Source organism: Eurytemora carolleeae, unplaced genomic scaffold, assembly GCF_000591075.1.
Source record: "Eurytemora carolleeae unplaced genomic scaffold, Eaff_2.0 scaffold525, whole genome shotgun sequence".
NCBI classification, from domain to species: Eukaryota; Metazoa; Arthropoda; class Copepoda; order Calanoida; family Temoridae; genus Eurytemora; species Eurytemora carolleeae.
This window is the reverse complement of record NW_019396459.1, coordinates 142,668-165,452: the sequence shown is the minus strand read 5'-3', so window position 1 is coordinate 165,452 and position 22,785 is coordinate 142,668. Positions and strand designations below refer to the sequence as shown.

The 22,785-nt window shown below is 33.5% G+C and overlaps 4 protein-coding genes across 19 annotated transcripts in view; all 4 read left to right on the top strand.

Moving 5' to 3' along the window:
• The window catches only part of LOC111703675 (ELMO domain-containing protein 3), an 8,045-nt gene extending 4,530 nt beyond the window's left edge, over positions 1-3,515 (top strand). The window contains exons 6-11 of the mRNA XM_023475709.1: positions 74-152; positions 343-396; positions 573-650; positions 1,216-1,306; positions 1,824-1,937; positions 2,046-3,515. Of these exons, the coding sequence (XP_023331477.1) occupies positions 74-152; positions 343-396; positions 573-650; positions 1,216-1,306; positions 1,824-1,937; positions 2,046-2,176 (547 nt within the window). The 3' untranslated portion in view covers positions 2,177-3,515. The remainder of the gene's footprint in view (positions 1-73; positions 153-342; positions 397-572; positions 651-1,215; positions 1,307-1,823; positions 1,938-2,045) is intronic.
• Positions 3,516-20,116, top strand: LOC111703673 (conserved oligomeric Golgi complex subunit 8). Of its 3 annotated transcripts, none has more exons than XM_023475706.1 (16): positions 3,516-3,636; positions 4,035-4,093; positions 4,357-4,486; positions 4,911-4,968; positions 5,153-5,262; positions 5,601-5,724; positions 6,064-6,160; positions 6,555-6,625; positions 7,010-7,120; positions 7,533-7,638; positions 7,804-7,929; positions 8,053-8,124; positions 9,112-9,203; positions 18,766-19,094; positions 19,328-19,411; positions 19,678-20,116. In XM_023475706.1, the coding sequence occupies exons 1-16, from the start codon at positions 3,522-3,524 to the stop codon at positions 19,944-19,946; spliced, it is 1,953 nt and encodes a 650-aa protein (XP_023331474.1). In that variant the 5' UTR covers positions 3,516-3,521; the 3' UTR covers positions 19,947-20,116. The 3 variants fall into 3 exon arrangements, with proteins under 3 accessions (XP_023331474.1, XP_023331473.1, XP_023331475.1); XM_023475705.1 differs by having other exon boundaries at positions 19,675-20,116; XM_023475707.1 differs by lacking the exon at positions 3,516-3,636 and adding an exon at positions 3,822-3,871 and having other exon boundaries at positions 19,675-20,116.
• LOC111703670 (bromodomain and WD repeat-containing protein 3) overlaps positions 9,747-22,785 on the top strand; it is a 40,484-nt gene continuing 27,445 nt past the window's right edge. For all 14 annotated transcript variants that reach the window (XM_023475703.1, XM_023475701.1, XM_023475698.1 and 11 more), the window contains exons 1-4: positions 9,747-9,835; positions 11,350-11,446; positions 11,783-11,923; positions 12,875-12,940. In XM_023475703.1, the coding sequence (XP_023331471.1) occupies positions 11,444-11,446; positions 11,783-11,923; positions 12,875-12,940 (210 nt within the window). In that variant the 5' untranslated portion in view covers positions 9,747-9,835; positions 11,350-11,443. The remainder of the gene's footprint in view (positions 9,836-11,349; positions 11,447-11,782; positions 11,924-12,874; positions 12,941-22,785) is intronic.
• LOC111703677 (39S ribosomal protein L4, mitochondrial) lies at positions 16,754-22,458 on the top strand. The gene is made up of 8 exons (XM_023475710.1): positions 16,754-16,764; positions 18,530-18,533; positions 18,602-18,609; positions 20,113-20,245; positions 20,962-21,078; positions 21,369-21,471; positions 22,009-22,102; positions 22,323-22,458. Exons 4-8 carry the CDS (start codon positions 20,122-20,124, stop codon positions 22,431-22,433), a joined length of 549 nt encoding a protein of 182 aa, XP_023331478.1. The 5' UTR covers positions 16,754-16,764; positions 18,530-18,533; positions 18,602-18,609; positions 20,113-20,121; the 3' UTR covers positions 22,434-22,458.

The following is a 22,785-nucleotide window of genomic DNA, read 5'->3' as shown; positions in this document are numbered from 1 at the left end:
AATGCAGATTTTTCGGAATTTAAGGTGTAAATATTAGAATTAAAAAACATAAATTTTTCAAAATTTGTATCAGGAGTATATACAGACAGTTGACAGGCGCTAAGGTCAACTGTGCTAGATATGGTCATCACTGGGAAGATATAGGTTTCCAGGTATATTATAATTAAAAATCTTGTATGAGCTGGAAAGAATAATTACTAATAAGTGATTTCCGGAAATACTTTAATAGAAACTGTTCAAATAATACAACTTTTTGATTTGTAAAAATTTTCATTTTGAACAAAGTTTTAAAGAAAACAAAAAATCTTGGAAATTTGTGAAAAATGTAAACTATTTCTTTAGGGAAATGATCCGTCTACAGATCTACGGGGAGTAGGGATACTCGGTATAGTTCAGGTAAAAAACTAAACCTTTTTAGTATAAGATAGAGTAAAAATAAAACTATAGATATTTTATGATGGTTCGATCTTTTTAAATTCCACAAGGGTTTATAACTAAATTCTTCTGTGATGTAAGACAATGTATTTTAATTAATGTATAAATTAAACAATATTAATATGTTTATTTTTTAGGGGTTGTATCTTGTGAGTACTCCAGAAATACTTCCGTTTGCTCGAGAAGTTTATCGCCTTTCTTTGAAACCATCACAGGTAATCATAAATTTTTCATAAAAATATGGATTGATTGATCGATTAAAAAAAAGTAGATCAAAACGCTTTCTACGAGCGCCCATGGATCTCAAACCTAATTCAACCTAATTCATTGATTCATTGATTCATAAATTTATTAATTTATTCATTCATTGATTCATTGAATTATTGATTTATTGATTTATTGATTTATTGATTTATTGATTTATTGATTTATTGATTTATTGATTTATTGATTTATTGATTTATTGATTTATTGATTGAATGATTGAATGATTGAATGATTGAATGATTGATTGAATTCAGTTTCTTGGAGATAAGTTTAAATTATAATTGACAGGTTTATTTATTCGATTTTATAAAAAGAAAATAATTTTTTTAACTTTCACCTGGTTTTCTACATAAAAGATAATTTATTTAAATTTTTGGTATAATGACAATTCAAAATTTAAACGAATTATCTTTGGAGTTTAAGTTTATATTCATTTCATTGTTTTGGTGCTAATTCTGTTTTGATTGATTGAGTGATTGAGCTATGAAATGATTAATTGATTGATGTTGTCAGGAGTTCCCTCTAATGGTTCTAAGCTTGAACGTGACCCGAATCTGTTTACATATTTTGCGGGACGGTTTAATCGACAAGTATTGTTTGAAAGGTAACAATCAAAATTTTAAAAAATGGTTTATTAAACATGCGTTTTTACATTTTTTCTGTAACCAAAGATGAAAATTTAATAACTTAAATCAGGTCCCCCCTCCCCTCACCTCCCGTAAGTGGAAGGTTGTGAAGCATTAAAAGGAAGTGCAAGAATGGACATTTATTTAGCTTAACTTTTACCCTTTTCGTTAGGGCTACATTTAAGCGGCAGCAGGGGAAGTATGAAGGGCGAGTGATAAAGGGGAAAGGGTAAAGGATTGAAATTGGAAGGATGGAAGAGGGGGGGGGGAGGTTAGAAGAAATTCTAGGAAAACATCATAACGTAACGCATTTTAAATGTAAGAACATTTCTGTTGTGCAGTACTGTAGGATATTTCTATTTATAGTTTAAACTGTGGGGCTACGGTTGGATTATCTGTTCTGTACTTTACAATATTACCATGTTTAAATCAGGATGTATGGCTGCGTACGAACTATCTTTACTGTGTAGTACTGTACAATATTTTCATGTTTAGATCAGGATGTATGGCTGCGTACGAACTATCTATACTGTGCAGTACTGTACAATATTTACCATGTCTGGAAAACACAAAACAAAACAATATCAAACTGCGGATTTGTTCTACAAGGTAAATACATAAATCAGCCGACAAACTCAGATTAAACATTTAAATTGTGGAAAAAATTGACTCAATTATTAATAAAATTTAACGTTTATAATTAAATTTAATGTTTAGAAGCGGAAGAGTACACGAGGCGGAATCCTGAGAGAATTATGGAGGATTTCAGTTCTCATCTTAGCACTAACTATTCCATAGCAGAGAAACAGGAGGCTAGGGAACAAATACAGAGGGATACAGAGAGATAGATGCATGGAATATATATATATATATACAAGGAAACCTACATAGTACATACCTTAGTTTACAAACAAACTATACTGAACTTTTTGGGATGAATGTTCACACGAGGACGCACAATTGACATACATCCTTAATTAAAAGAATACTTTGTAAGTACACTGAACAAAGTAATTATTTTTGAACCCACAGAAAAACTTGAATCTTTTTAAAGAAAGACCTAAACATTTATTTGAATCTGTTTTAAACAAATTTCAACTTTGACACTTTGCATCTTTTATGCAGTACAGTACAATTACAGTACAATGTATGTATGCACTTTACAGTGTACAGCTTGCCACTGTTGGTGCAAAACTCACTATAAAGTGCAGCACTGTAAACTGTACTGTAAACAATAACAACAGAAAATATCAAAAGATTGTATTTTGTTTATATGTCATGACACATGCTTGTCCAACCATATCTAGTCATTTTTGTGATTTATACTAATTGTGATAAATCTTGCAATCGTAATATCATTTACTGTATTTAATACATTCATAGATTTACAACAATATAGATAAAACACTAGATCTCGTCTTTTCAAGATTTAGGGATTTATCGATCACAATAAACTGAGGCAGGACCCTTTCTTGCATGCTCTCTCTCTGTCTTGTAATTTAACGCGGCATACGCGTAACTCATTCGGGCTTTTGCCTCGGGGTTATATCTGAACGATAAACCATTAAATTTTGAAAAGACGACATTAAGTGTTATATCTGTATTGTTATTAATCTATGCATACACTGCTCTTCAGTTCTGTCCTGAAACATTTGTGCATTTTCGTGATAGTCTTAAAATATTACCTCCAGACATTGTAATATTTACACAAAGTTAGGCTGAATACTAAATGAAAGACAATTTATTTTTGTGAATTACATCACTATTTTAGTGGAAAGGTTGTTTTCAAAATCATTTCTACTCGGAAATTTTTTGTTTTCTCATTTTCCAAGTCGAAAACTTTATCCACGTTTTTTTTACTGACAAATAGCTGTTAAATAAAAAAGTGAACTTTTTATAAATATAAAGTTCGGTGTTTACAGTAAATATTTATTTTGTAAAGCCCCTTTTTTAATCTTAATAATCTTCACTTTTATCTTTGTTTTGTACACATATTATGGATACCTCAATGACTGGGTTGTACATATTCATTTTTTTATTCTTACACTCGAGCTTACTATTTAAATAGCAAAATAGTTTTTGCACAATAAACCGACTATTCAAGCTATTTTTGCCACTTTATCCAATGTGGAAAAACTCAAAATATACCAAAACTAAAACTCGTATTAAAAAAATTTATATTTTTAAGAAAAAATGGATAGTGTTGAGCAGGAGGAGGTGGTGAAGTTAATTTTTGGGGAGGAGGCTCCAGATGGGTGGAGGGACAACAAGGAGTTCATCCTGTATCTAACAGAACTAGGAACACTAGGTAATACAAGGAGTTCATCCTGTATCTAACAGAACTAGGAACACTAGGTAATACAAGGAGTTTATCCTGTATCTAACAGAACTAGGAACACTAGGTAATACAAGGAGTTTATCCTGTATCTAACAGAACTAGGAACACTAGGTAATACAAGGAGTTTATCCTGTATCTAACAGAACTAGGAACACTAGGTAATACAAGGAGTTAATCCTGTATCTAACAGAACTAGGAACACTAGGTAATACAAGGAGTTTTTACTGTATCGTTAAGAAAAAGGACATTTTTTAGACCATTCCTTGTTTTACACTGAATTCTTTTTTTAAAACATTTTAAAACAGGTTAGAACATTTTCACTCAGAAGAACAAAATGGGCGATAAAAATAAAGTTTAATTTTTACTAGGTGCGGATAGATTAACTATAGAACCTGAGAGAGTTAAAGATGAACTTTCTACAGTTCAGGTGGACAAAATATACTTATTATATTAGTTTGCTTTAGCATGTTAATTGGTTGAAACAGTGTTAATTTTTGTTTGTTTGTATTTTCAAACATCTTTGGTGTTTCTTTGTTTGTATTTAAAACATGGTGTTTGTTTGTTTGTATTTCATACATGTTGGTGTTTCTTTGTTTGTTTGTATTTTCAAACATGTTGGTGTTTGTTTGTTTGTTTGTATTTTCAAACATGTTGGTGTTTGTTGTTTGTTTACACATGTTTAATGTTTAGATGCAGACCCAAGAGCTAGCGTTCTCTAACTACAAGACGTTTATCCAGACATCTGACTGCTCAAAGCAGATCTACTCGGAGTTCGGGAATACGGAGAACCACCTAGAGAACCTGGTGGAGAAAATGCCAGGTTAGAACAACTGCTCGGGGTTCGGAATTTAGAAAACTACATGGTGCTTTGCCCCCCCCCCCCCTGGGACTCTCTCTTTGCTGAAGAGTTTAGTTATTTGTTGCTGATACATCTGTATTTTGTCAGACTTTCTTCCTATATAGTAATAACAACGGGGAATAATTTCGTGGATTTTCCTGATGTTTTGGCGAATTTCCAACTTTTTGAATATCTAAATGGTTTGGAAACCATTAATTAAAATTCAGCCAATATGACGGGATGTATTAAAATAAACTATTCTAGGCAATCTAGGCTAATTTAACGTTCTTATGATAAGCTTTAGTTAATCTAATTAATGTATTTAAAATATAATGAAGACTTCCATGAGCTAGATTAAAATTTGGTCAAAAGGTGAAGTTTATTTTACCAACAGTTTCTTTTCCAGGGTTTCTGGAAAAATGTGAAATTTTCAAGAGCAAGGCGAGTGAAATTTCAACCCACAGGTATAGGGCTTATTTCGTCGAATGTTTTTGTTTGGTTATTGTTTTATCACTCCTCATGCCGTACATGTTTGATTTGACTGAAATAACAGTGTGTGATTAATTTATTGATTTGCAATTTACTAATTCTAAAGGTTTATCATTCGATGGATTTATAAAATGTTGATTGATTAATTGATTGTTCCAGGAGGTTGACTAGTTTAACCCTGTCGAAGCACACGACCCTGCTGGAGATACTGGAGCTCCCCCAGCTCATGGATACCGTGGTCAGGAACCAACATTACGACGAAGCATTAGGTAGTCATAGTTTTTTCTAGGGATTGCAAGAATAAAGGCATGTCAATTGATACCTTTTAGAACCTCTTTTGTTCATGTACGTAACCTGTTTTTTTACAAATATTTTTTGCCACCTTTACCGAGAAACTGAAGTGACCACATTTGTGTAGAAATATATATTTTTAGACTCCCAGAAAATAAATAATCATAAATTTTAAAAATAAACCAATTTTATCTCGGGGTTCCACATTGGGTTCCCTTTCAGATTTAAACTTGATTTGATTTGACAAGCCCCTTTTGAGTGTAGTATCATTGTAGGCTATTTATACCATTTATTGCATACTATTATTGCTGATTAGAACTGCACGCCTACGTGACGAAGTTGGCCAAGAAGCAGCCCGAGGTGAAGATATTGGCAGATATTTCCAGGAACGTGAGCAATAGCGTTAAGCTTATGCTCCAGCAGTTGTTAGCACAGCTCAGGTAACTTTACAAGGATTTCTTGCTTTTCATAAAAGAATCGTATGAATAACCAAAAATTAGAAACCCACTAGAAACTTTTTGCCCTAGTGCAAATGTCACGCATGTATTCTTGGTGTGCAACCATTTTTTTCCAAGAGACCGTTGAAGTCGTAATTTCCTACTTAGACAGTTTCTAGAAATGGAGCTGTCACACGTAGATTGCCTGTTGTAAGTTTTCTCCATAAGGATTAGCTGACCGCGTTGCCCACGGATGGATGCGTTTCGAAGGCAAGGAGCGCAGCGTCGACCTATTTTTTATCGAGTGCATGTTTGTCCGTAAATAATAATGTCTGTCTTTAGGTCTCCCATCCAGCTGCCCCAGTGCTTGAAGGTGATCAGTTATCTCCGGAGAATGGATATATTTACAGAGAGTGAACTCCGACTCAAGTTCTTACAGGTACAGAGTTTTTAAACCATGAACAGGACCTCTGCCATGACCATGACCTTGACCATGACCATGATCATACCTTGACCATTAAAATGCACATGATCTCGACGCAACCACAATCTTAACCATTCCTATTATTGTGACGATGCTAATGACAATGCTCTTTGCTCATGCTTATGATCATGACTATTATCTTGACTATGCCCATGACCATTGACCATGACAATGACCATGACTAAGACTTCGATTATGACTTGGACCATGAGTTCGAACTTGAACTCAACTTTGAACTCAAAAATGATGATAACTAGGTCCTCGGGATCAGAACTTCAACAGTCACCATGTTCATGATCATTGATCAAGTTTATGACATAAATCCGCGAATACTGACAATACTATTAAGGCTCGTGAAACCTGGTTACAGTCGGTGACGAATACGGTTGCCAGAGATGATCCTTATCTTCATATTACCAGGTACAGAGGTCATCCCTTCAGGGACCGAATACGTAATATCATGAGACCCTCTATTCAAAGAGTATGATCTACAACAGCACACGTTAAACATTTATCTGATCAATAATGTAGAAGATATCGTCGTGTTCCTAGCTTGAATATTCTGACAATTTCTTTAATTGTTTCCGAAGCTGAATGCACTTTTACATAATAACTACAAATTAAAATAATTAATTTACAATGAAAAGAATATGGATATCTCATTCACTCAAAATTTGACGAATGCACTGTTGTGAATCAGACATGTCCCTTCATATTGTAGAGTCATTTGAAACTACATCTTCAGTCCGTTTAACTTTGATATGAATTCCAATGATTCGTTGATATCAATTAATCTCTGTTAAGGACGATGGAAGTTATGCGTGTTCATTTATTCGATATAGTTACTCAGTACAGAGCCATATTCTCAGACGATGCATTCTTCGTAGAAGCTGACAATAGCATGTGTGATAACAGGTTAATCTACCATTTATATCAGCCATTTTTAATTTCTTGCTATGTCTTTTATATTACATAAGGTTTTAGAATTTAGGAAAGAATATTTTGTTGTGCAAGGGAATGTGGGAGGGGAGGGGGGGGGGGCTACAAATTTGACTTAAATTAATTTTTTCTTTTTCCACTTTTCTTGTTCATTTGTTTGATAACCGGAGATCGTTTTTTTTGTTGGGAGATAGAGCTAACTCACAACGCTTTATCTCGATCAATTCTATATCCATTGTGATTGGAAACAAGAGAGATAAGTGCATCATTCTTTAATATTTGTTATCCTTGCTAGGTTCCGACCACGGAATATCATCGAGAAATGTATTCAATCCTTCGGACGACAAAGAGACGAATAAATGCTTGATATTGGAATTTACAATCTTAGGTTGCTGTTCTCCTCCTGGTTAAGCAGGAAGATAGAGGAGTTCCTCTGTACTCTAGAGATGGACCTGGAGCAGGATATCGGATCCATGGAGTCTCTCATGGGACAGGTAGATACTTTAAAAGGACAGATATAGATATATAGATAGATTTTTGAGTTACTGCTGTTCAGAGCTATAATGTCCATTTTCAATTATATTGACAAAGTTAGAATGAATAAATTATGACAAAAAAACGGCAAAAAGTTGCTTTTTCTAAAAGCTCCTTGTTTTCAGGCAATGTACTTTGGATTGAGCTTCAGCCGGGTTGGCTTTGACTTTAGACCCTTGCTCGCTCCAATCTTCGAGAAAAGGATTTTAGCGCAGTTTAACAAGCTTATCTGCTGGGACAACAATGTTAAGGTAACATTTTTTTGATAAAAAAATCTTTTAAAATTGTCCCCTAGAGCTCTTTGTAAAAATGAGCAAACATTCCTATTTAAAAAAAATTGATCTTTAAAAAAAAATAAGCTCTTCTTTGTTAAGGTGGTTCAGGAGAGTTTTGTTGGATTCAATCTGGTTAAAGCTAGTGGACTGCAATTCAGTTTTCAACCACAGGTTACCATTCTCTTAAACCCTCATTATCAATTAGTGCAGGGATGTATATTTCTCGAAAAATCATTTTCTTTCCCCCCCCCTCTTCGGAAAATAATTTTTTTCCTCAGAGGTTTGTTATATCTGCAGTCTACATTGATTGCAATTTTTTTAATTTAGTGTTTTGTTCCAGTTCAAATGTATCAAAAATAAAGAAAAAGGTTGCCTTTTGATGTCCAATGTTTTATTTGTGCCCAAATCATCTAAAATAATTTCGCATTAATTCTCATTAACTCTGAAAAATATAAACCCCTAAATTTTAAATATTTATTAAGAATTAAGCTCTTAAGATTTCTGCGTACTGCAAATATGAGCACCTCGAATTGTCCGGGTTACGGCAGTGCTTAGGATCCCAGTCGGATCCGCGACATTTTGTCTACCTGAATCCGGATCCGCGACATTTTGTCTTCCTGAGTCCGGATCCGCGACATTTTGTCTTCCTGAGTCCGGATCCGCGACATTTTGTCTTCCTGATCCCGGATCCGCGACATTTTGTCTTCCTGAATCCGGATCCGTGACATTTTGTCTTCCTGAGTCCGGATCCGCGACATTTTGTCTTCCTGAATCCGGATCCGCGACATTTTGTTTTCCTGAGTCCGGATCCGCGACATTTTGTCTTCCAGAATCCGGATCCGCGACATTTTGTCTTCCTGAATCCGGATCCGTAAAAATATTCAGATCCGCGGAACCGAATCTAAGGGGCAAAATATCAAATATATGAATATATTTTTATTGGTACAAGATTTCTATCAGTGATGGGTTGTCTTTTAAAAATAATTTGAAATTTAATTTATCAAAGGACTTTTGTTAACAAGAAAAAACGTTCTTATTTTCAAAAATATCAATTTTGTAAAAAAAATTATCGTCCCTGGAAAAATCTCAGGTTTACAAAGATTTTGCACATGGCTGACGACTGTTTAAAAAATTTACTAAAATATTCATGTTTTTTAGGCCGAGGCTACCCAGCCCCCACTGATACTACTGGAGTTTCCACCTTTAGCTCATGCTTGCAATATTATATTATCTGCATTTAATGCCATCAGGAATATTTTTGTCTTTGTTTATATATATTTACAGTTAGAATACGGATTTTCTCTCCCATATTATGTTGTTGATTTTAAACTCTTTTGAAAAATCGAAAATGTTAACACCAATGTCGCTTAACTTTATGCGAGTTGAAAGAATTTTTTCAATTTTTTCATATTGTTGATATATTTTATTGTATCTGTTACATTTTTTATAAAAAAGTTCTCAATATGTTTATCTATTTATTTCACCTAAATCCGTAATTCTTAAAAATATACACCCCTGGGTACCCTTGAAATGTTTAGATCAAAAATATATGAGATATTGTTGGTTTTTTAAGTTTTTTATTTATGATAATTCCGATATGTTTTCCTGCAGTAAAATTTTGCAAGTGGATTTGATCAGACAAAGCTTTCAATGTTACCGTTGTGAATTGGGAATGGACATCTTTGCATGGAGGGTCAGTTAAACTTACTTTCACAGTCCTTTTTAATGATATTTATATTTATATTCATATATTTATATATACATATATTCATATATACATATATTCATATTTTTATATTTAGTACCTACGGGAGGGGGTTTGTCCTGAGGCTGCTAAACTATTAGAAGATGAACTCAACAAACAGGAAGCTGTTCCACCCAGGTAATGAAGTAGTTGAACTACGTAGACGAATTTAAACCACTTCTTTTAAGCACCGGATTAAGTTGAATATTTATTACTGAGTTAAATCACCAAAAATTTAAGATACCAAACATGACAGAGTTTAAAATATACCTTTTGTACCAGGGAAAGTTTAAATAGGGTTAAATCACCAAAAAAAATTTCAATATATTTTATACTTGATCATCATTTCTAATATTACTAGACTTGTTCTTCATTACCATAATTTCCCTTCACATAATTTCTTAGTCGATTCATTTTATGAATCCCTTCATATCATTTCTTTGTCGATTCATCTAATGAATCCCACTCTCTATATAATTTTAAATTTATCATATAATCTATTTGTCGATTCATTTTATGAATCCCTTATCTATAAATCGATAATGAATCCCACTATCTATAGAACTTTATAATTTATCATATAATCTATTTGTCGGTTCATTTTATGAATCACTTCTCTATAACTCAATAACTTATTATAAGCTTATTTATCAATTCATTTTAAAATTATTCGTTTCAACTCATGAATACCCTTTTTAAACACTCAGTTAACCGGGAGGGAGATTCTCTCTGTCAGCATTTAAATATGTATTTAATACAACTGTTTGGCAACTAGCTGACAAAAGGAATCGGACAGGTGACATGGCTCAAATTTGGTCGTGTGTCCGACGTTAGGATTTAAACTATGTCAGGCTGAAAAGCCTTCACCTATAGGGGATTGTGATAGCATACCCCTTGTAGGTCAAGGAGCTGTTGGACGCATCCCTAGCTGTATGATATGATATGATATGATATGATATGATATGATATGATATGATATGATATGATATGAACTAATCTTATTTCTAGACTAGACTTGTTACTTCAAATATTGTTTAAACTAATTTCATTGACATACATTAATTGCAAATTTTATTAATCATACAAGTTTTAAATAATAAGCTCCTTAGTTTTATCTTTTTCAAAATATACACTTGAATCTAAATACTCGCTGGGGAGCCATGCAATTTTTGCCCGATTACAGGGTAAATTTTGTATGACGGAGGTCCAAAAGTGAGGCATGGCTCAAATTTGGTCGTGTGGCAAGGAACTTCGCGCTTTACAAACACTTTTGATGAGATTTTTTCTAAAAATAGGAAGAAGTCCAGACTGAAAACCAGGACACGGAAAGAACTTGAACCTCCAATCCATTACTGGAGTCCATTTTCATCCCCGCCCTTTGTGATTTGATTTGATTTGAATATAATTGACTCAACTTAGTCTGACTCTTTATTCACCTCCAACGCCCCCCCCCCTCCTAATTTTAATTTTTATCGTAATCTTATGACTTTCCAATTGTTTCATTAAACAAATTTCTTAAAATTATTTTTTTCCGCGGATTTTTCTCCCTTAAAAGTATTGTTTGAATAGTGTTGAGAAAATGGTTGTGTTTGAATTGAGGATTATAATGTTTAACGTCTAGTCCCGTCAACTAATATTAGTATTTCCTTTAGACTGGATTGGAGAGGAAGAAAGCATGCACAGACAGTATCTCTTCTTGAGAACCAGTTTCCTAAACTCAGATCAAACCATCTTCTGGATATATGTATGGTAAGAGAATGATAATGATGCCGATATCCTTGTTTCTATCTAAAAAATTGAACATTTTCAATTTTGGTTTTGTTTATAAGAAACAATTAAATTCTTTCAATTCAGAAATTTTTTTATCTTTGTATGATCAAGAATATATTTGAGATTGAATTTTAATATGGATTATTTTCAATTGTGGTTTGTTAAAATAACATTTAACACGTGTCAAACTTAAAAAAAAAAACAATATCTTTCATAGTAGATCAATTAAAGGTTGAAAGTTACTGTTGTAAATCGGACATCCCCTCTTTACGTCAACATTCCCTTTAATATTGAAATGATTTGTTTATCTGGTAGAGATTGGAAAAGCGGAGTTTGCTCTCCCTACCCCGGCCTAAACTTGAAGAGAACAGTCTCTTTAACCCTCTTCAGTTCTTGCAATCATCTCAGCTTGGATCCAGAGTAAACAGGAAACCAGTATTCAACAGTATTTACAAGGTAAAATATAATTAACTAGCTTGAGAACCCAGCGTTACTCATGGTAACTCCCACCGTTTACCCGCGCTTTGTCTCAAATCAGCTATTTTCCCTTCAAAAAGTCCGCCCAAGCTAAGAACATTCATGTGGTTCTCCCGGGTTCCCCAATCAAAACTTGAGGCAAATCGGTCAAGGAGTTCCTGAGTTTTTGATTTGACATACACACAAACAAACAGAGATTACTACTTTGTATTCGTTTACTGGAATAGTGATATAATTCAGAGGCTGACATGTATTTCAATACAGTATCCGTAGAATATACAAATTATTATCAAGTACTGTACTATATAACCATTTTAGTAACCTACCCTGTATTGATATATATGCTGCAATGATTAAATATCAATTACTAGCTTTAAAACACGGCGTTGCCCGTGAATAAAAGATAAGATAATTATTTTTTTTTATTTTGAACCATTTTTAGCCCAAAACATCCCTGAGTGTCCACAAAAAAAAAACTTTGTTTATATAAACTGAGCTGGGAACTTTTATGTTGGATACTTTAAATCCCGATCCTTTGATCTCAATATACGCTGTGGGCACTTTCAAGTTGAGGATCCATAAAAACTATACCTTTCTGTATCATTTTAGTCATTCATCCCCTGATCAAAGCTCCCTACAATCCCTGATCACTGGGTACGCTTACCTTGCGGGATATCGATTAAAGATCAAATAAATCCTTAGATTAACAATGTATAGAGATCAGGCACTAATCTTAATATCCACAATGCAAGAGTTACCAGCCCTGTTACCTATAGTTTCTGGGAGAACTCACAGTATCACTGAGTTTGTTAATATTCCACCCAGAAACTGCAGTACATTTTTTATGTTTACAAAGATAGATTTTTGTCTTGAACTTGTGCAAGTTTTGAGTGAAACTTTGAAAAAATTGACAAAATGTTTATTTTTTAGAAGGTACATCTTCTGCGACGAACTATAGGACACCTCTCCGCTGTATTCTGTTTACTCTTCGACAAGGAACCAATCAATATTTTTATTTCCCCTCAGTTATGAAATAGGTTTTAAAAACGAAGACGAGGTATTTACTAATTCTGAAAGTAGAAGACGTTTATTAGTTTCTAGATTTTTAGAAATCCCTGGCGAGCCTTTTTTGAAAAAAAATCCATTGAAGTTTATTGTGTAGTTTAGACTGAAAAAAGGCGGTTGAATCAAAGGTTTTCATGCGATTTTTTCGCAATCCAACATGTTTTGAGCTTTTCCGCTTAAAATTATATATAAATTTGGCTTGTCTGTCTGTCTGTTTGTATCCAATAAACGTCAAAACGGCTGAACCGATCGGGCCCAAATTTTTTGTGGAACATCTAAGGGACCCCAGGGAAGGTTTATGAAAGATCAAAATTTTAAATATTTGTCTCCATCAAAATTCGATCTTCATTAAATTTTTTAAAATTTTGAAAATCCACGAATTTATTTTGTGAAAATCCGCGAATTATTTTTGTTTTGTTTTACGATGTACACAAAGAGAACATGTTCACAATTAATTTAGAAGATGGGCGCAGGCTAGTATGATTTTATCAATCTAGAATTAACAAATCGAAAGAAAATAACCGTGTAAATAATAATTTTTTTAGTTAAAATCTTTAACGACAGCCAGCCATATTCTCATTTTGTATTCTGTTATCCTTGTTATTCTTATTTATTAGTTTCTACCATTTTTAATTTTACTTCTTGTTTTCCGTGCAGTTATTTATTTTCTTCAACCTATCCTTGAATTTCAGGATTTGAGGAAATTTATTGTTGTTTTGAGGGAGAGGGAGTGAGGGTTCACTTCCACTTCCACTTCCACTTCCACTTCCACTTGCACTTGCATTTGCACTTCCACTTCCACTTCCACTTCCACTTCCACTTCCACTTGCACGTGCACTTGCACTTCCACTTGCACTTCCACTTGCACTTGCACTTCCACTTATTGAAAATAACAAACTATTTAATTTTTATTGTCTAGGATGATATTCATGTTGTGAAAAACCTTGAAATACCGACAGATGATCCAACCTATATTCATGGTAAATCAGATTTAATGGTGATGGTGGAGATGTCTTATTAGATGAGGGGGTCCATACCTTTATTTTTGGTTCAAATCTTCCAATTTTTCAAAAAAAAAAATCCAAAAATTAAAAAAGATTGGACACTAATGTTTTAACTATGGCTTTTTGCATATCAAACGAAAGCTAGGAACCCAGGAAACACAGTCAAACTAAAGAATCCAGTGTTTGACCTTCTAATGACCTCTAACGGCCTCTAACGACCTCTAATGACCTCAAAATTTAAAATGTTTTATCTATGGCTTTATGGATATCAATCGAAAGCTAGGAACCCAGGCCATACAGTAAAAGCAATGAATCCAGTGTTTGACCTTCTAATGACCTCTAATGGCCTCTGACGACCTCTAATGACCTCTAATGACCTCTAATGACCTCAAAATTTAAAATGTTTTATCTATGGCTTTATGCATATCAATTGAAAGCTAGGAACCCAGGCAATACAGTAGCAGCAATGAATCCAGTGTTTGACCTTCTAATGACCTCTAACAACCTCTAATGAGAGCAAGATTGAAAATGTGTTAACTATGGCTTTGTGCATATCAAACGAAAGCTAGGAAGTTAGGAACTCAGGCAATACAGTAAAAGTTGATTTTCGATGTTTGGTTTCAAAGGGAAGGGTGAGTTTGATCAATTTAAATACATCTGTCTTCTTTTTTTGAAGAATCTGAATGAAATTTTGCATATGGGCATCATTTGTGTTTTATACAAGAAAAATAAAAAAATTGAAAATATATTTTCCCCTTTTCCTCATTTTTCCAGGTTTTTAAAAGCTTTTTCACAAAAAAAGTCTGATTTTCCCAATTTGTTAATATTTTAAGATTTTTTTGATTCATTATTTCATTTTTCATCGAAAATTTAAAAATCTTTTGCACACATGCTGCAATTGGATAGTATTTTTGTTAAACAAAATAAAAAGGGGGAAAAATGATGAAAGGGGAAAAAATGATGAAAGGGGGAAAAGTGATCTGAAAAACCTTGAACTTCTTTCTGATGTTAGTAATGAGATTCTTGACTTACAGATAGGTGTTTAAAAAAACGTATTAAAATTGGTCAAACTCACCCTCCCCTTTACAGTATTTCTTCTTCGTTTTTACTCAGATAAAGGTATGAAGGGTGTTGTTGTGAATCGGGAATGTGTTCACTTAAAAATAAAGAAATAAAAAATCGGACATCCTAAGCATTTTTTTCAATACGTTTTACACAAACATTTATCAATTTTCCCCTAAAAATCATTATTTTCCCTTATTCAGCGAATAAAACCCTATAAAACCATACATAACTTTACAGATTAAATCAAGAAAATATTTACCTTTGCATAATGTTAATGAATGTTCCTTTTCAGATCTGTCTATTAATTCCTGCGTCTTTTTCTAGAGTTGATTTCAACCCGGGGATGGTCTAAATCCACTCTGATAGTTGATTCTGCTGATATATTCCCGAGGAATATTACTGCAGCCACTGACACCATCCCATCTGTTAATCTTATGTAAGTAGTTTCTAGGATGTTAGATATTTTCCCAAAGGTTTTTCCCAAGCGGCAACTCCTTAGAGTATTTTTTCATGTGACAACTTCTCAACCATAAAATTTCCTTAGCGGCAACATTCCAAGTCTATCTTAGCTACAGTGCTCGGCCCCCTTTGCAGCCTGCAGCGTCTGAGAAGGCTTAAACTAACCTTTGGGAAGTTGCCGCTTGTGAAATTGCACATTTGGGAATTCGCCATTGGGGAAATACATAAAAAACGAACATTCAATGAATAAGACTGTAAAAAAAACCCTAAAACAATCTGATAGTTGAATTGGCTCGTTGATTCTTATCTCTGATAATATTTTAAACAATAATTGACAAAGAACGAAGCAAGTTTCCAGTTTCAGGGAAGCATGGCCCTCCAGTTCAAACATTTAGTCTCCGACATGCCGATGTCGAACATCAAAAGTCCACAATTATTTACGTATCTTCGCTTTCGGAACTGTAGCCGGTTTTAATGTTTCCTAGGGAGTGAAAAAAGAAAGAATTAATCGTGAGTTGTCTTCTTTGTGGGTAACACTGTGTTTAGTATGTAAAAATAATGTTGCTATGCATATTATTTTGATGCAATTATTCTACGGGATGTTCCGCTAAACATATAGTTGTTCCATGGCTAAACATAATAATTTCTTGATAATAAGAAGAGATGTCGTCGTCTTGAAAAATGTTGCGGCATTAATATTTATGAATCTAATTATAAACAAATTATTCTTTGATAATTATTTAAGAAAACCTGTCCCTGGAATAAGTACAGTCTTATTGGATTTGATTTGATCTTGGTATTATTACTATTTTTATTTAATTTAGGCCTGTGTATGGGCTGAATGTGTTATCAATGTTGAAACATCAAACCCTCGTCCTTACTGAAGCAGCTGTAGATGATTTAGAGAGAAAACTTATATTCGCCCTTAACAGGTTTAATTTTATTATTTTTATAATTCGTGAATTTTATCATTCTTATTTTTCTTCTATTTGAACATTGTTAAATTGTCCATTTGATCATTTTTTCATTTCTTTATGGCGATTGTTCGTTGAAAATTTGTGTATTTCTTTATTTTTTTTATTTTTCAAATATTTATTTTTCCAATTGTTCATTTATTCATTTTTCAATTGTTTAATTGTTTAATTGTTCAATTATTCAATTTTTCAATTTTTTTAATTTTTCAATTTTTTAATTTTTTCAATTTTTCAATTGTTCAATTGTTTGATTGTTCAATTGTTCAATTGTTTTTTTGTTCAGCTCTTCATTAATTCAATTTTTCATTTCTTCACCCTTTTATTTTATTATTTTTTATACCTGTTATTAAAAAAAAATACCTGTTTTGTTTTATCTCTTATTGTTTGTTATATTTTAAAAAAAAATCACTTTTTCATGAATTTTCTAATTTGTTTATATATGTCTAGAACGGATGGTTTGGAAAGATCTAAGCTGAATAGACAAGGTCCTAAAGAGATAAGTTTTAAACTAGAAGCTCACAGACCTCTGGTTTAGTTAGGACCAATGATTTTTTATAAACGATATAAGAGTTAATAACATTTTCTTCTCCGTTAAAGAAAATATGCTTCCTGTTAAATTCGTCTTGTTGATTTTTCCTTAAAAAACCTGCCTGTAAGCCTACATGTTATTGTTTTCCACCATTTCCCCTTTTTTCTTATTTTCCTTAATAATACTGAAAACTGTTTCAGATGTTTCTCTGAAGTATATAAAATGATTATAGAGTTTTAAGACTGAACAAGTTTAAAGATGGATCCCAGTTTCGAACTAAAACTTCTAATTGTCAAGGTATATTACCAAATTATCAATCAAAATAAGAATCTGAATCCTTAGTCCAAGGAGTTAAGGTCCATTAAAAAGTGTTAAAGATGAATGGTAAAGGAAAAGCAAGTGATTATTAAACAATAAACATGATAACCTTAGACTAATAGAAGACTAAAAAATTCCAACAAACCCTTTAACAAGAAAAAACAATAAATGTTTGTTGGTGGATCAAAATTGGAGAAATGAGAGATAGTTCTTAAAGGGACTGTAAGCGTGATTTCAAGTGCCCCTTCATGTAGATACGACAATGCCCGATTCACAACGGTACCTTCAGGGGTGTATATTTTCTTGGAAAATCTCCCCCTTAAAAAAACGTTTTTAACCCCAAATGTTAGATATTTTTAAGGTCATTTTTACTTTTTTGAAATGTCAATAACCTTATTTTACTTACAAGTGACTCGAGGTTTACATAAAAAAACATTTTGTCTTTACTTTTTGTCTGGCTCCACAGTGCTACTGGGATATAACTCTTCATTTCTTCTCTCCTACGGAAGTTTGCAAGGAAGGAGGACAATTCTGAGATATGAAGACCTTAGATTGCTGAAGTTCGGTGAAATCTTGATTTTTTTGATCTCCAAAGCTCAGCAATTTCTTGAATAAAACCACTACTGTGAAGGACATGGGATGGGGGAAGATTAAAGTTCAGAATAACCTCTTGTCTAAGATTTAAGGTTGAAGATTTCTACCATTAGATAAGGATTCATACAACAATACCCGTCATGGATCCTACTGTTTCACAAATAGCTTTTGAGAGGATCTTACATTGACATGTTCACAGAGCAGCTTAAAGGAATCATATCTTTTCTTCATGAGACAAATCAATGAAGACTTAAAACCCATCCACTATTTCATCAATATCTTAAACAAATTCTTCTTGTTTTAAAGAGCTGGGTTGTCAGTAGTTTCAATAAAAGCCTTTTGAGCAATTAAAAAGAGCTTTTGGATTTCAATCCTCTCTCTCAAACTGATACCAATATCTCCTGCTATGTCAGACGTTCTTTTTCTACATTAAACAGAAGCTCATCTGACATTCCCTCAATATAAAGTAATAATATGTTTATCTGGTCTTCATCAAAAAACAATAATAAATAGTGATATCACAGACAATTCTGTGTTGTGTGTTATCTCAAAGGGAATATCAATACTGAGCAGTGAGCACTGTCAGTGGGGTTGACGACCGGTGTTTGTGGTGGTTTTTGGGGACCAGTAAAGGAGGGAGGTTGAATAGTCTAGAAGGAGAAGCTGCTGAGGCTGGAGCATGGAAAGTGTGTGTGGGGGGGGGGGGGGGGGGGGGAGTTTGGGAGTTTGGCGACCCCTCCCAGGCCGTATATAGATTCTGATTACCACTCAGTATTTCTAGAGTTAAGTTTTTAAGACAAGATATTGAACTAGACTATGTGCTCCTTTATCTATTTGTGGTTCTGTTACTTCCAGTTTACAGAATTTCCTGGCCGAGACAGTCAACCTTCTGCTAGCTTACCACCGGTCAAACTCAGCTAAATGGAGGGATACAGAGAAACTTGGATTTAAGAACCTTTGCCTTGTATTTAAATCTGTTCTGCTACCCTACATTCAGCAGTGCTTGTCCGCGCTTTTCCCGCCAAATTATTTATCCGAAATTTGCGGATTTTCCAGTTCAGATTTGCAGAGCAGAAAACTAGGATTTATTATTCAAGCCAAGATATGCCTACCCATCCTAGACTTTATGCCAGAAGAGCCTGGTAAGTTACTGAAATTATTTAGTTAACTGTTAAATAAATGTTTTTTTTTATAAACAATGTTGTTTTAATTTTTGGAATTGGGGAAGACCCAAGCCATTTATTATTTTCTCATATTTAAAAGATCCACTTTTCGTTGTTATTTTTTAGAAAAAACCATTACATTCTTGTCAAACTCCGCTGAAACCTAAATCTTACTTGAATTTAGTTTTGGGATTGATCGTATTTCTATTTAGATGAATTGATAATCCCTCCTCCCCCTGCCAGTGGGACTGAATATGTTGCTGATAGAATGGAAGAACTAGCTCTAGCTGTCCAAGGTAAATCAAATAGATAGAGTTGTCCATATTTGAAGTGATTCTCCGATTAAAGAGTTATACGCACAATTAGTAAAGGTTTATCTGCATACAATTAGAAAGATTTTGTCGTATTTCTATCTGTTTATTTTTTGTTTCTACTTTTTGAGAAAACAAAATTGAAAAGAATCAATTTTAAGATAAGTGGTAAGTCAAAGGTTTAAAGAGTACCATTGTGAATCATCGAGAGCTTTACTTAAAAGTTCTAATACACTTTCCACTTTAAGAAGGAGTAACTGAGAATGGAAATTCTAAAGAAGACGTTTATCACAACGGAGATGTCTCTGATGGCAGTGCTGTAGCAGATAAAGAAGCTCTGGGAGAGAATGATACTGGAGAAGTGACTACCGAGGTTGAAGTTACAGAAAAAGATGTTTCTGGAGATTCTGTGGGCCCTGTTAATCCTCTGGAACCAGTTGTTAATGAAGAACCTATTGATCCTGTTGGACAAATTGATCCTGGAGAACCAATTAATCCTCTGGAATTTTTCCAATCATAAGACCAAGTTAAAGAATGCAGATTTTTCGGAATTTAAGTAATTTTACTTTTTCACCTGTGATACATACACTTTTCTATTTTACGTTGCAACAGTTCTGTCAGGAAAGATTTAAATTTACATTTAAGATATTTTTATAGTTAAACATGTATGTATATATTTTATTTCCAGAATCAAGATGATGGTTTCTATGTTGAGAAGTTGTGAATTTATTGCAAAAAAAACTGCAGAAAATCTCCGTCTATGCAGATTTTCTTCAACAATCTCACAGAAAGATGAATTTAATTTTCTTCAAAATTTTGGTAAGTTAAAATTAGCTGTTTTTAATTCCGGTTAAAGTAGTATTTCCGGACAAAGACTTAACTTTTATTCCATTTTTCCTTTCATTTTTATTTAAACATGTTTAAAATTGATATTCAATTTTGATGAAAAGTTTAATGCAGGGGTGGCTTATGACATTTTCCGGGGGGGGGGGGNGATAAAAATTGAATTATTGCGCTTAACCCCCACCCCCTGGATTTTTTTCAGTGAATTTGGTCAGCTTTATGTCAAAATCAGCAGCTGTGGGGTGGAAGGTGAAAAATATGTCTGCAAGATTAAGATTTTTATAATAACTATTTGTTTCGAGTTAAAAAGTTTTTTTTCTATTCTTAAAAATCAAAATTAAATGGCTAGAAGGTGCCTGTTCTCTCTTCTTGCCCTCCAAATTTTTTCAGGGGGGGAAACGTCCCCCAAATTTTCCAGGAAGGGGGGAGGTCCCCCAATTTTCCAGGACGGGGGTGTCATTGTCCTCCCCCCCCCCATAAGCCGCCTCTGGTTTAATGAAAATTGATAATTGATTAAATATATATTTCCAGACTAAATTGGTTAAATGATTGATTGATCCATTCATTCATTCTTTTCTTGATTTATTGATTGATTAATTGAATAATTCTTGGTTTGATTAATTGATTGATTGATTGATTGATTGATTGATTGATTGATTGATTGGTTGGTTGAGTGTTTGATTTGATTGTAGATGTGAGCCAGCATGTAGTCCAGTACGGAACTGATCAGGAGGTGTGGGTAGAGAGCCTGGATACAGTAGAGGAGAAGAAAATTGGAATTCGGAAACTAAACGCAGATGTTTTCGCAGGTACAGTACAGTACAGTACAGTACAGTACAGTACAGTACAGTACAGTACACTACAGTACACTACAGTACAGTGCAGTACAGTAGTAGATTAGTACAGTAGTATATTAGTATAGTACAATAGTACAGTATTACAGGACAGAAAAGTTCAGAAAAGTTCAGTGCATGTAGTTAAGTCCTGGACAGTGCAGTGCAATACTAAATAAGCTTTCAATAAAAAGAAGCAAAATGATAAATTAAAAATGAAAATAAAAATCAATTTAACTAAAATTTCAAAAAAAAATATTTTTTAGTTTATCCTCGAATTGATTTGATACATCAGAATGTGAAGTGGCAACTTGACTACAAAACCGTTAACTACAGCCATGCCAAGAACGTCAGGGAGATGATATTTAGGTGAGTTAAGTTTTTGTTTCCTGGGACATTTTTTTTCCTAAGAAAGGTTGTTTTTGTATTCTGAGACATTTTGTTTTTGTTTTGCAAGACATTTTGTTTTTATTTCCTGAGACATTTTGTTTTTGTTTCCTAAGACATTTTGTTTTTGTTTCCTAAGACATTTTGTTTTTGTTTCCTAAGAAAGGTCGTTTTTGTATCCTTAGACATTTTGTTATTATTTCCTGATACATTTGGTTTGCATATTTTCTTCTTGAGTTCATTATTAAGTGAATGTTGGTTTTCATCTTAAAAACCGTATAAAAAATGTTGAGCATGAATTAAAATTTTGAATTTGTTAAATTAAACAACTCGTGTGATTCAGCAATAAAACGGGTTTTATCAATATTAATTTTGAATAATTCAGTATAAAGAAAAATTTTAGGCTGCTAGTTGAAGTACATTTTAAACTAGCAGCCCTCATTTTATATATATAGAAACAACCCGCTCTGATAAGATATATATTTAGGGTGATGTTATTTTTATATTTATTAATACAAGGTATGGTGGAGGAAAGAAACCCTGGCCTCAGAAAGGAACTGGTCGAGCTAGACATGGTAGTATTCGTTCTCCACAGTGGGTGAATGGTGGAAAGGTAGGTGCAAGGTTCAGATGGATGCATGGCAGCATTTGTGGAAGAATAGAGAATAGGTAGGATCAAGGTTTATCTCGAGGTAGTCATGGTGGTATTCGTTCTCCACAGTGGAAGAATGGAGGAAAAGTATGTATTGTTTATATAGACTAGAAATGGTAATATTCATTCTCCACAGTGGAAGAAAGGTACTATTTATGTCTCTAATCTTATAATTGTTCAGGCACATGGACCTAGAGGCCCCAAGTCTTTGTATTATATGCTGCCCTTCTCTTTACGTGTCTTTGGTCTTACAAATACTCTTACAATTAAATTCATTCAGGTACTATATTAACTGTTTCTATCGTAGTTTTATAGTTGTGTGGAAGTCGAAATTGCACATGCACTCGCACTTGCACCTGCACTTGCACTTGCACTTCCAATTCCACTTCCACTTCCACTTCCACTTCCACTTCCACTTCCACTTCCACTTCCACTTCCACTTTAAATGTTAATGTCCTAGGTGTTTATTTTCGCCTCCTCCCCCCCCCTCTTAAAAAATTTCTTAAGAAAAGCCTTTTCTGATTAGTTTTTGGAGATTTCCGACTTGGGAGTAAATAAATAAAAAAAATAGAGGGAAAAGCTAGAAAGTTTTTTTTTTCAAATTTTCCGCCGGAGAGGGTAATTCCTGTTAAAAATTTATCTCT